The sequence below is a fragment of the Fusarium tjaetaba genome, assembly GCF_013396195.1.
Source record: "Fusarium tjaetaba strain NRRL 66243 chromosome Unknown NRRL66243_c0000189, whole genome shotgun sequence".
Lineage (NCBI taxonomy): Eukaryota > Fungi > Ascomycota > Sordariomycetes > Hypocreales > Nectriaceae > Fusarium > Fusarium tjaetaba.
In genome coordinates, this window is record NW_023501385.1 from 39,051 (window position 1) to 50,656 (window position 11,606).

Consider the following 11,606-nt stretch of genomic DNA (forward strand, 5'->3'; position numbering starts at 1 on the left):
ATCGCTTGCTCCAGCCTTCAGCTTCAAAGTCCAATTCCTTTCAACAACTGCGCATCTCTCCACAGGCTTCTTCACCGCCCTCGCCCCTCGTCATTTCTATAACATTCCCTCGCCAGTCGCTTCCGGACCTTGATCGCTTCTTTTGTCACAACATTGATTGCCTTTTTCCCTCTCTCTTTTCATCAAGCAAGCACCTTGAGACCGTTACACCGAAGACCGGCGCGAGCCCACCGCCACACTCACAATCCCACCAACTATGATGGGATCAAAACAAATGCCTGATCGCAAAGAGCTTCGCGATTACAACTACGCTGTCGCCGGCCAGTAAGTCTCTCGATCATTTTCGCATTGCATACGCGCTCCTCATCCGAGTAATTTGTTCTCCCTTGAGAGTGCCTCTGTCGCTCTGGCTTGGCATATTTGCGTCACAATATGCCACCCCAGCGCTTCGTCTACATCATGCTAATTTCGATGACTCAAGTGCCGGCACGCTTTGTACCCCCGATGGCGAACTATTCATCAAGCCTTGCACACAGTCCGAGATCGATTTCTACCAGTCTGCCAATCGACGACATCCCGAGTTCGCCAATATAATGCCATTGTTTATGGGATCCCTCCTACTCACCGATCCTACTGAGAAGACAATAGACGAGGCTGTTGCTGGTGTCATCTCCCATGCCGGAGATCTCAAGACGTCAAAGGAAGAGATTGTGGCTTCGGTGACCGAACAGGTTGCTCATGCTACAGCAGCGGCACAACAAAAAGAGGGTGGCGCTTGGGTCCCGGCCAAGGATAACAAGATCAAGACCGATACAGCGGTTGTGCTGGACAATGCTACCTTTGGTTTCAAGAGCCCCAACATCCTCGATGTCAAGTTGGGAGTAAGACTCTGGGCCGACGATGCACCTCAGCAAAAAAAGCAGCGCTTCGACAAGATCTCGGCCGAGACGACACACGGTAGCTTGGGATTCCGGATAGCAGGAATGCGGGTCTACCGCGGATCAGAGGATGCTTCAGAACTAGACGAGGAAAACTATAAGATCTACGATAAGGATTATGGCCGAACAACAGTCACCCAAGAAAACGTCGTCGACCAGTTCCGAAAATTCATCTTCAACAAAAGCGCTGGCATCGATGCAGATCTCGGCAAGGCCGTTTGCGCCGCCTTCATTCGAGACCTCCAAAGGGTCGAAGACATCCTCTCACGACATGAAAGCCGAATGTACTCGTCTTCACTACTATTCATCTTCGAGGGCGATGGCGAAGCCCTTCGGAGTGCAATTGAAGAGAACAACGCACTCATCGACGCAGAGGCAGGTATCGGCCAAGCAGCTCGAACTACCAAGAGGGTTGATAGCGGCATCGCTCTGGACGACGAAGACGAGCTGGACGAAGACTCGGACCTCGAGACGTCCCTGCCACAAATATACTCCCTAAAACTCATTGACTTTGCCCACGCCGAATGGACCCCCGGCCAAGGACCCGACGAGAACGCCTTGACGGGTGTAAGGAGTCTTTTACGCATCTTCGAAGAGATGGCGTAAGTCTCACGGAAAGCAAAGGGCAAAGACATTTGACACCTTTTATGATCATGACAAAAACCAACGGTTTAAAATGGGGATGGATATAAAGAAGCATTGTGCTTAGAACGGAAATGGAGCTCGATACCCATGTGCTAAAGGATCGAAAGGGGATTAGATCAAATGATCAAACGTAGAAAACAGCCGCGCTGCGCTGCGGCTCGGTGCAAGGCGTCCATGATGACAATTGATCTTTAACTTTTACTTTGTTCATGGAGTGTTGCTATCAACCTGACATTCTGTTAGACGTCTGGTCTCGGATTTGGCGTTAAAAGGATCTGAATTTAGATGTACAATATATATTTGCATACGGGATTAGGCAACGAGGTTATAAGCATCTACCCTTACCACTCACACATGTGATATAACTACTGAAGTAAACGGGTAGAATTCGTCACTTGCGTGATGTTTTTATAGAACGAAAATGTAATAGGTCTGTATAAGCTACCTGTGTCCAGAAAACTTCATACCTAGTAGAACAGCCTGGAAACATGCCTTCAATGCTCAGGCCTACGCAAGTAAGTCTAATTAACCACAAACAAGTCGAAATGCGTCCACTACCCATACTGAATCATTATACTAGAACCGCCTGAATCCAACCAAATCCGAAGGTCAAAAACTCCTAATTATTGTGAAGTGGAGAATGCGCAGGCGCCTGAATAGAGTTAAGTTCTTCCTGGCAGCACCCATGATTCAGCAAGCGATAATCCCTTCGTCTCAAGACTTGGAGCAAAAAGAACATCGTGAGAATGCGCAAAAAATGAAACTCATTGATGAGACTGGGACTCGAACCCAGGAGGATTGCTCCACCAGGAAATTGGTGTTAAGGTTAACCTTAACCTGGCGCCATAACCAACTCGGCCATCTCACCAAAGTCCTCAAGGACCCGCTTGTTGTGGTGGACGGCTGCGCAAAATTGTAACAAGTCGCTGGAATTTTCAAGAGATAGACGAAGCCATCTCGGTGTCTTATTTCCGTGTCGCGTAGAGACATGCGAGGCGCATTTAATCCTTGGACTGAATCTTGTGGTCTCCAGCGACGACGTCGGCGTAGGAAGGTGGCACGCCCTGGCTTTCAGAACTACCCTCGCCATTGCTTGTCACGCCATGCTGCTGGGGCGCAGGATGAGAAGAACCACCAGCGTTCTGGGTGCCATAGTTCAGGCTGTTATTGTTGTTGCTAGCACTACCATGATGAGGTTGAGGCTGGGGCTTGGGCTGCTGGTTCTGGGGGTGCCCGTGGCCGTGCTGATGAGGGCCTGGTGGGCACTGAACGTAGACGTAGGTAACGCGGTTACCCTCACGATCCTGTGGTAAGGACTCGTACTCGTAGGGCGGCTCAGGATATTTGGCGATGATGTACCATGCGTGAATGAGGCCGGGGATATAGGCGAGACAGCAGAGAAGGATGTTAATGAGAGAATCGGCGCTGCAGAGACCGCACTTTACCCAGACTAAATCAATGTTAGCGATGATGCGCGACAGGGAAAACTGGTGGACTTACCGGGCAGTGGGGGGAAGAGAATGGCGAGGAAAGCGAGGAAGAAGTCGGCGGAACACATTGTTGTATAGTAGGGAGCGTTCAAAATTCTTGATTTGAAAGAGAAAGCGGTTGAGTTGAAGAATTGATGGTTGTTTGTATGGCTTGTTTGGTGCGAGGAAGAAAAGAGAGCGTGTGACCTGATTGACGATGACGAAGGGTTCTTGCGAGGTTCTGCGCTACGCCATGCGAGACAGAAGCTGGGTCACCTGGAGGGTGGCGTCTCCGGGGGAGGGGCTTGCGTAAGAGGGACCGCGCAGGGAGGAAGAGGGTGCGTGATTGGTTGTAGTTGAGACGTCAGTCACTGGAACCCCGCCGACAGCCACAGAATCGGGTCATCACTGAGGTTAAAGTGCTGGAGGCAGCCAAGTCAACGAGACATGCCATGAAATGGAGTGATTGGAGATACTGAGTTGAGGACTCATGCCTGTCGTTTGGCTGCCATAATCTCATCGAATTGCCTTCGAAGAGACAATGAAACAAGAAGTGCAGCCTCTTCTTACAATAAGGTATTCTACGATATGGCCTCGCATACGTCATTCCACTTACACTCTCGTCAAGACATGAATGGATTTCAGGCAGAAGCGCAAAAACTCTGACGCAGATGCTGAATCGCTTATGTAAAGCTAAACTGTAAGTTTATTCAACTACTCACTAGCAACTACGAAGTCAAGTACCTATCTCGCACAACTAAAACGAGAAACTGGCTTCAACACTACGCACAGCCTCAGACAACTGGGTGCCCTCATGGTGCAGCTTCCGCTCAGCTTTCTCACACAGTTACGCAGTCATCGGGCGAATGGTTTAGTGGTATAATACTCCCTTAGCATAATTCGGCCTTCTGAATAATCTGGGAGTGGTCCAGGGTTCGATTCCCTGTTCGTCCAACGTAGGTGGTTAGAACCCACCATTATCCACACTTTTTGGTTTTTTGATACAGAATTATTAGCGGTCATCAAGATCACCAAAACTTCAAGTATGTAGCATCGCTATATTGCCAGGCAATGATTTTTTCCTATCCTTTTTTACTGCTTTCCTCACTCTATAACATTTTTCTGTTTTATTCCCTTTACTGCCCGAGTTATTCTCGCGGCTTTGGACAGTGTATTGACAGTTTGTACTCCAGATGCCTAGTCTGAAGGCGATGTAAATAGAAGAATAACTTGTATTTTTAAGTTTGGATTGAAATTGAATAAACTGTCCTCGAGTAAGATCAACTGTCTTTTCTCAGCAAGCCTCTCCTCGAGTCCGCAGGGAGCAAGAAAATATAAGACTTTAGAAGAGGTTGAATAAACTTAGTAAAGACTCCCCTAACCTTAGACTAAATTGCCTAAGTTTTTTTATTACTCAGGATAAGAGTCTGAGGTTTTCTTACCTCTCCCTAAATGCTCTGTATTAAACAGAAGCCTTTTATCTATAGATTAAAATCCTAAAGCAGCAGAAAGCTTCGGCATGTAGGTTTTTATTGAAACTTCCAGGCAGCGGAATCTACCTATATAAATCCCTCCTCCCTCCCCCGGAATTTATCTACTACACTTGGCCAGACCTTCTCCTCTCAAAGGCGCACTTACTAAAGGTAAATAAAATAATCAAAGGCTCTCCTAAGCTTATGCTTGGATTGCCTAAGGCTATCATAAATTTACCTAAGTATTTTCGTACTTGTGGCTGAGGTTGTCCAGGTCGCTCGCTGACTCATCCAATTTTTTATTTTCATGTTCGTCAACCTTGGGTGCTACAGCTCCGACCCAACACAACAACAAGATGGATGACCTGGCGAATCTCGAGCTGTTATCCCTCGTTTCGAAGGTCTCCTCCGAGCTGAAAAATCATATGAACATAGATGACAAAACAGTCGCCGAGTTCCTAATCGACAAACGGACCAAAAGCAGCAATTTCGACAACTTTCGCGATGATCTAGCAAAGGCCCTGCCCTCGATTCCTCTCAGCCTTATAGAGAGTATCGACCGTTTAGTGCTTGCTCTGCACCCCCAGTTTAAGGGAAAAGGAAAAGCCAAGGCCAACCATGAAGAGCATCATTCGAGAACCCTAGAAGAGAAGGAAAAGGTCTTTAGTGGCCTCGCACTGCCAGATAAAGAGCCTGAGCCTGCGCGCGACGATGGTTCTGGCGCATTCGACGACACACTAGCACTGTTAGAGGGCCTCGAAGGGAAGGCGAAAAAGGAGAAGTCCGCGAGAAAACGAAGTCGGAGCCCCCGCGACGATTACAAAGAGTCAAGGAGGAGGAGAAGGTCGCGCTCGGGAGAACGACGAAAACGAGATAAATACCGATCGCGTTCGCGGTCGCATGAGCGAGGCGACGAAGATTGGCGTGACGGGTACCGCGATTCGCGCAAAGATCGACGAGGGCGACGGCGACAAGGCGACGATGACGACGACCGATTCCGCAATGCTCCAGCTCCTGAAGTTGACGATACACCGCAATTGCACAAGATTTACGAAGGGCATGTAACGGGATTGAAGGAGTTCGGCGCCTTTATTAACCTGCACAATGTGAAAGGCAGAGTCGATGGCTTAGTACACGTTTCCCGAATGTCTGCTGGACAGCGCGTCAACCATCCATCGGATTTGGTGTCTCATGGACAAAAAGTCTGGGTCAAGGTGACAAGTCTCGATAAGGATCAGAATGGCCGCGATCGTGTGGGCTTGTCAATGAAGGATGTTGATCAATCGACTGGGGAGGATCTAGAACCACAAGCTCGAATGACAACTGGTGCCAATATGGAAGCGCTGGGAGGAGGTCCAAGAGACGGGTTTGCAGAACCAACCGGCATGCCTCGAGATAACTTGGGGCCTCCACGACGACAGAAGAAGAGAATGACTTCTCCCGAAAGGTGGGAGATCAGACAGTTGATCGCATCGGGAGTGGCCAAGGCTTCAGACTACCCTGACCTGGAAGAAGACTACAACGCGACTCTCCGCGGAGATGGCGAACTTGAGCTTGAAGAGGATGTCGATATTGAGGTTCGCGAGGAGGAGCCGCCGTTCTTGGCCGGACAGACCAAGCAGTCCCTGGAATTATCACCTATTCGCGTTGTCAAGGCCCCAGAAGGCTCTATGAATCGAGCCGCTATGTCTGGTACCAACTTGGCGAAGGAACGTAAGGAGCTCAAGCAACAAGAAGCCGATGCGGCTGCGAAGGACGAACCCAAAGAGAACCTGTCTTCTCAATGGCAAGACCCTATGGCTGATCCCGATAAGAGGAAGTTTGCTAGCGATTTGAGGAATGCCAGGAAGAACCAACCCTCTGAAGACGTGCCAGAATGGAAAAAGGCAGTCATTCCAAAGGGACAGTCCCTGGGCAAGCGCACGAACCTTAGCATCAAGGAACAACGAGAGTCGCTTCCTGTATATGCATTCCGGGAGCAACTGATCAAGGCCGTTCACGAGAACCAGATCTTGATTGTAGTCGGAGAAACAGGATCAGGAAAGACGACCCAGTTAACGCAGTATCTTGCTGAAGCTGGCTTTGCCAATGATGGTATCATTGGCTGTACGCAACCTCGTCGTGTGGCTGCCATGTCCGTCGCCAAGCGAGTAGCGGAAGAAGTTGGATGCAAGCTTGGTGAGGAGGTCGGATATACGATTCGATTTGAAGACTGCACCAGTCCCTCAACCAAGATCAAGTACATGACAGATGGTATGCTTCAACGTGAGATTCTCGTGGATCCTGACATGTCGCGATACTCCTGTATCATGCTTGACGAAGCTCACGAACGTACCATTGCCACTGATGTGCTGTTTGCCTTGCTGAAGAAGGCTCTCAAGCGACGCCCTGATATGAAGGTCATTGTCACCTCAGCTACTCTTGATGCAGACAAATTCTCTGCGTACTTCAACGAATGTCCTATTTTTACTATTCCCGGTCGAACATACCCTGTCGAAATCCTCTATTCAAAGGAACCCGAGTCAGATTACCTGGATACCGCTCTCGTCACAGTCATGCAGATCCATATTACCGAGCCCAAGGGCGACATTCTTCTCTTCTTGACAGGTCAAGAGGAAATTGATACGGCTTGCGAAGTCTTGTATGAGAGAATGAAAGCTTTAGGGCCTAATGTGCCAGACCTCATCATTCTTCCTGTCTACGCTTCACTTCCGACAGAAATGCAAAGTCGAATTTTCGATCCTGCACCCCCTGGCAGCCGTAAGGTTGTCATCGCCACAAATATTGCAGAGACTTCCATTACTATCGACGAAATTTACTACGTCGTCGACCCGGGCTTTGTCAAGCAGAACGCTTACGACCCCAAGTTGGGTATGGACTCGTTGGTAGTTACACCAATTTCTCAGGCCCAGGCAAACCAAAGAGCAGGTCGAGCAGGTCGAACTGGACCTGGAAAGTGCTTCCGTTTATACACCGAGGCAGCCTACCAGTCTGAAATGTTGCCGACAAGTATCCCTGAAATACAAAGGCAGAACTTATCCACAACAATCCTCATGCTCAAGGCAATGGGCATTAACGACTTGCTTCACTTTGACTTCATGGACCCGCCCCCTATCAACACCATGCTTACAGCACTAGAGGAGCTATATGCCCTCAGTGCCCTCGACGACGAAGGTCTGCTCACTCGACTGGGGCGAAAGATGGCCGATTTCCCTATGGAACCTTCCCTAGCCAAGGTGCTTATTGCTGCTGTTGATCTAGAATGTGCGGATGAAGTCCTCAGCATCGTGTCCATGCTTAACATCCCAACCGTCTTTTACCGCCCCAAAGAGAAGCAGTCCCAAGCAGATCAAAAGAAGGCCAAGTTCCACGACCCTCACGGCGACCACCTAACCTTTCTCAACGTCTACAACTCATGGAAGCAGAGCGGTTACTCAGCACCCTGGTGTTTCGAGAACTTCATCCAAGCGCGTTCCATGCGTCGCGCAAAGGACGTCCGGGATCAAATCGTCAAGATCATGGACCGCTACAAACACAAGATCAAGTCCTGCGGCCGCGACACCGAAAAGGTCCGCCGGGCCCTCTGCGCAGGCTTCTTCCGCAACGCGGCGCGCAAGGATCCCCAGGAGGGCTACAAGACCCTCATCGAGGGCACCCCCGTGTATCTGCACCCGAGCTCCGCGCTCTTCGGCAAGCAGGCCGAGTGGGTCATCTACCACGAGCTCATCCTCACGAGCAAGGAGTACATGCACTGCACCACGAGCATCGAGCCCAAGTGGCTCGTCGAGGCGGCGCCGACGTTCTTCAAGGTCGCGCCGACGGATAAGCTGAGCAAGAGGAAGAAGGCGGAGAGGATTCAGCCACTGTATAATAAATTTGCTACTGAGGATGATTGGAGGTTGAGTGCGCAGAGGAAGGGCGGAAGAGGAGGAGGTGGTGGTGGAACCTGGGGTTAATGTCTGGACCTTAGTCCTAAGGGATGAAAATATTTAGGTAACTTAGCCTAAGCTTAGGAGAGTCGTTACTAAGTTTATTTGGCACTCTCTTCTAACGTCCCGTGTTTTCTTGCTTTCGAGAAAAATTATTAGAATGGGCGTTGGGGCATCTTATAGATTTAAGCAGATTGAGAACTTGTATTCTAATTGAATCAAACTAAAGAAGGAAAAGAGAAATTGAATGCTGAGAGACACGGTGTATATGTGGTAGACCTTGGGTTTAAGGGTAATGTTATTATATTGTTAGAAGTGTCAAGTTATGGCACTAAGGTACAGGATAGAGACTGGTCTAAACTTGCGATTCCAACCCCATATTACAGCACTTGATGAGTGTATGACCGTTTTGCATAGTTTGGGATAGGCTTTATATGATCTCAGAATGATTTGCCTGACATATTCTCGCTTACTATCCAAGCTATTGTTATTAACCTGGACGTCTGTATTATCTGACCTACCCTGTATCGCGCAGTATACTTCAAGACCATGAGATCGAAACGGTATCAGGAAAGATAGCCAACTATTGTAAAATCCCTACAGCAACTACGACAATGAAGATAGTTGTTCAAGTCTTGAATTGATATCCAATTTGTCTACCACCGAACTGTAGTCCTTGGGTGTTCGATATTGAAAGTTGTTATATGACCGCTTCCTCCAATCAAAGACTTTGATCTGGATTAGTTAACCACAAGTCTCTTGAAAGTCTAGCTTCGCTTGCGAACCGACATCGTCTAGTCCAAGGCTTATCTAACCTGATCTCTTGGTTCGGCCAACTCCAATGTTCTAACTTCTAGCGCTCCCGGAATCAGTCGCCGGCGCGTTTCAGCATGCGAAGACAGCTTCAGACCTTCCCCAGCAGGCCGTCGTAAAGGACTTTACGGTATCAGACCATTTGCGACTCATGCAGCTAAAATTCTCTTCAGCTGTGTCTGCAGACGAGTCGTGAGGGTCAACGATATGCAGGTGCTTGCACCAGAACTGCCTAGTCTGTACTAACCAGCTGTTTCAACGCTTTGATACACTGACAGACACGACCAACGCCATAAGAAAAAGCCGCAGCGATATCCTGATACCGGCGCATGAAGATTGAATCTGTGATTTAGACCCTTTACACATTCTGATAGAGTCTGTGCAGCGAGGGGAACAAGACGCATGAATAACAAAAAGCACAAACCACCAGGTCCAGGTCCGAGCAAGCCAATAATCAGGGGATGGGGTCCTATATTCGATTGGCGAATGCAACCAAGCACGCCTGGATGATGGGGTAGATTATCCGAGGTGCCACTGCAGCTGCCAGATGACATTCACCAGTCGCGTGAGCAATAAAAAGTAAATTAATTCAAATCCTCAAGACCAGCATCCCTGGGTTCTACGTGCAGATGTCAAAGAACATTAGAGGAAAAAAGCAAAAAACACAGCCTTGTACCGAACAAGACCAAATTGCCGGGTTTGTCGCTCGACGCTCTACAGGGATCAATCTTGGAGAGGACCAACAGGGCCAGTCATGACGGTGTGGGCACTAATTCCATCGTATTCAACCCCAATCTGTTCAACGGGCCGACGCGGTTCGGCGTATTATTTTTTGGTTGACAGCATTTGCATTCGTGAGGAATTTGGAATGACGATGAAAGAGAAAAAAGATGGTGATGTATGGGATTGGCATACCTCGGTTCTCTTTTCATCATCATTACCATGTTGATGATGGATGATTGACGCAGGGATGCCACCTTGGCCTGTCGATCATGTGGCTTGAACCTTTTGGCCAGAGGTCACGTAATCTCTGTTGTTTAAGTTTATCTTTGAACCAAGGGGAATGTCAAAAATGGCAGTTCGATTTGATGATATACATATAATCATGAAGAGTTGGGTAGGTAACGTAATTAGTGAGAGTGTCACTGTTTAATTTATTTTAATTGAACAGAATTAAAAACAAGGGTCTCTAATGCAACCTCGATGTTTCAGATGAATTGTCAATTGCAACTCCACCACACTCTTGCATGTGGTTTTTTCTCTCTCTCTGTGTCGTTAGTGGCAGGGCGGCCTATCCTTGTCGATCCTCCTTGATTAACTTCTCCCAAAGTGTTTGCATCAATCTGCATAAAACCGACCTCAACCTCCGTCGTCATCATTTCTTAAGACCACGTAACCTTTCAACGCCTCCAAGGAACAGAGTTTGAACGGGAGTGCCTATTTCCTGTAATCGGAGAAAGGAGCCAGAAGGGGAAGAGAATTAGAAAAAAGACGTTGGCTCTTGACTCAACTCAGAGTACAATGACATGACATGACATGGCAACGAATGGGTCCGCGTTGTCGGATCGTAGATCGCTAGCTCGCTCTCTCTTCTTCTTTGGAGGCTTCCTCTTTTGGGTGACCAGCCCGGAAACGCATCGACGCCTCTTGTTAGCCACCGCAAGCTCTGGACCGATCCGCTGGTGGTTCAGTTGTTAGCTTCGATAGTTTGTCTCTCAGTCAACAGGGTCCGAGAGGCAAAGACACAGACAGACACAGAGGAGAGAGTGTCTTATGATAAATGGATTTATCATCAATGCACGTTGAACCCCTGCAAACTCAAAACTCAATGCAGGTCTTCAGCTCGTTCAAAGGGGGACAATAAAACACCGGAACCTCTACAGCGAGTTTTGGCGTCAAGCCTTGTGCAGTATTTTTCCCAGTGGACAGGGACGGGGCAGGCATGGATATCTTCCGGAAAACATGTGCTATGTGCACTTTCTGCAGCGCTAAGAAGGGGACCCAGCATTGCAGAAGCCACTGGGACTGGGTTTCTTTAGTGGCTTTTCGGCCAAGATCAAGGATTTGCTCGAACCCGACTTGGCCCGCCCCCGCAAGCTCACCTTAGTAGCCTGTGATTGATCCACTGAATTGCATGAGGTAGCGTAGCGACATGAGAGTGAGAGTGAGAGTGAAGAGTGAGCGAGTCAGTCTTGGGTGCCTTCCTCTCTTCCATTGCGACCTGAGCTGGGTCTGGTACCGTGGTATTAAGCGATCGTGGGCTGCTCCTGCTCCGCGACTCGCGATTGAACGAGGGTCCTAGTCGTTGCTTTACCTGGGCTGCTCTTGCCTTTTCTTGTT

The 11,606-nt window shown here is 48.7% G+C and overlaps 3 protein-coding genes across 3 annotated transcripts; 2 read left to right on the plus strand and 1 right to left on the minus strand.

The window, feature by feature from the left end:
- Positions 1–256: 256 nt before the first annotated feature.
- FTJAE_8657 (transcriptional regulator ARG82) lies at positions 257–1,544 on the plus strand (the record flags this gene model as incomplete). Its single annotated transcript, XM_037355496.1, has 2 exons — positions 257–324; positions 482–1,544. 2 exons carry the CDS (start codon positions 257–259, stop codon positions 1,542–1,544), a joined length of 1,131 nt encoding a protein of 376 aa, XP_037204250.1.
- A 1,040-nt stretch (positions 1,545–2,584) lies between these two features.
- FTJAE_8658 (SNA2 integral membrane) lies at positions 2,585–3,141 on the minus strand (the record flags this gene model as incomplete). The annotated part of the gene is made up of 2 exons (XM_037355497.1): positions 2,585–3,033; positions 3,084–3,141. The coding sequence occupies 2 exons, from the start codon at positions 3,139–3,141 to the stop codon at positions 2,585–2,587; spliced, it is 507 nt and encodes a 168-aa protein (XP_037204251.1).
- Positions 3,142–4,880: 1,739 nt separating this feature from the next.
- Positions 4,881–8,480, plus strand: FTJAE_8659 (ATP dependent RNA helicase; the record flags this gene model as incomplete). The annotated part of the gene is made up of 1 exon (XM_037355498.1): positions 4,881–8,480. The coding sequence occupies one exon, from the start codon at positions 4,881–4,883 to the stop codon at positions 8,478–8,480; it is 3,600 nt and encodes a 1,199-aa protein (XP_037204252.1).
- Positions 8,481–11,606: the final 3,126 nt, after the last annotated feature.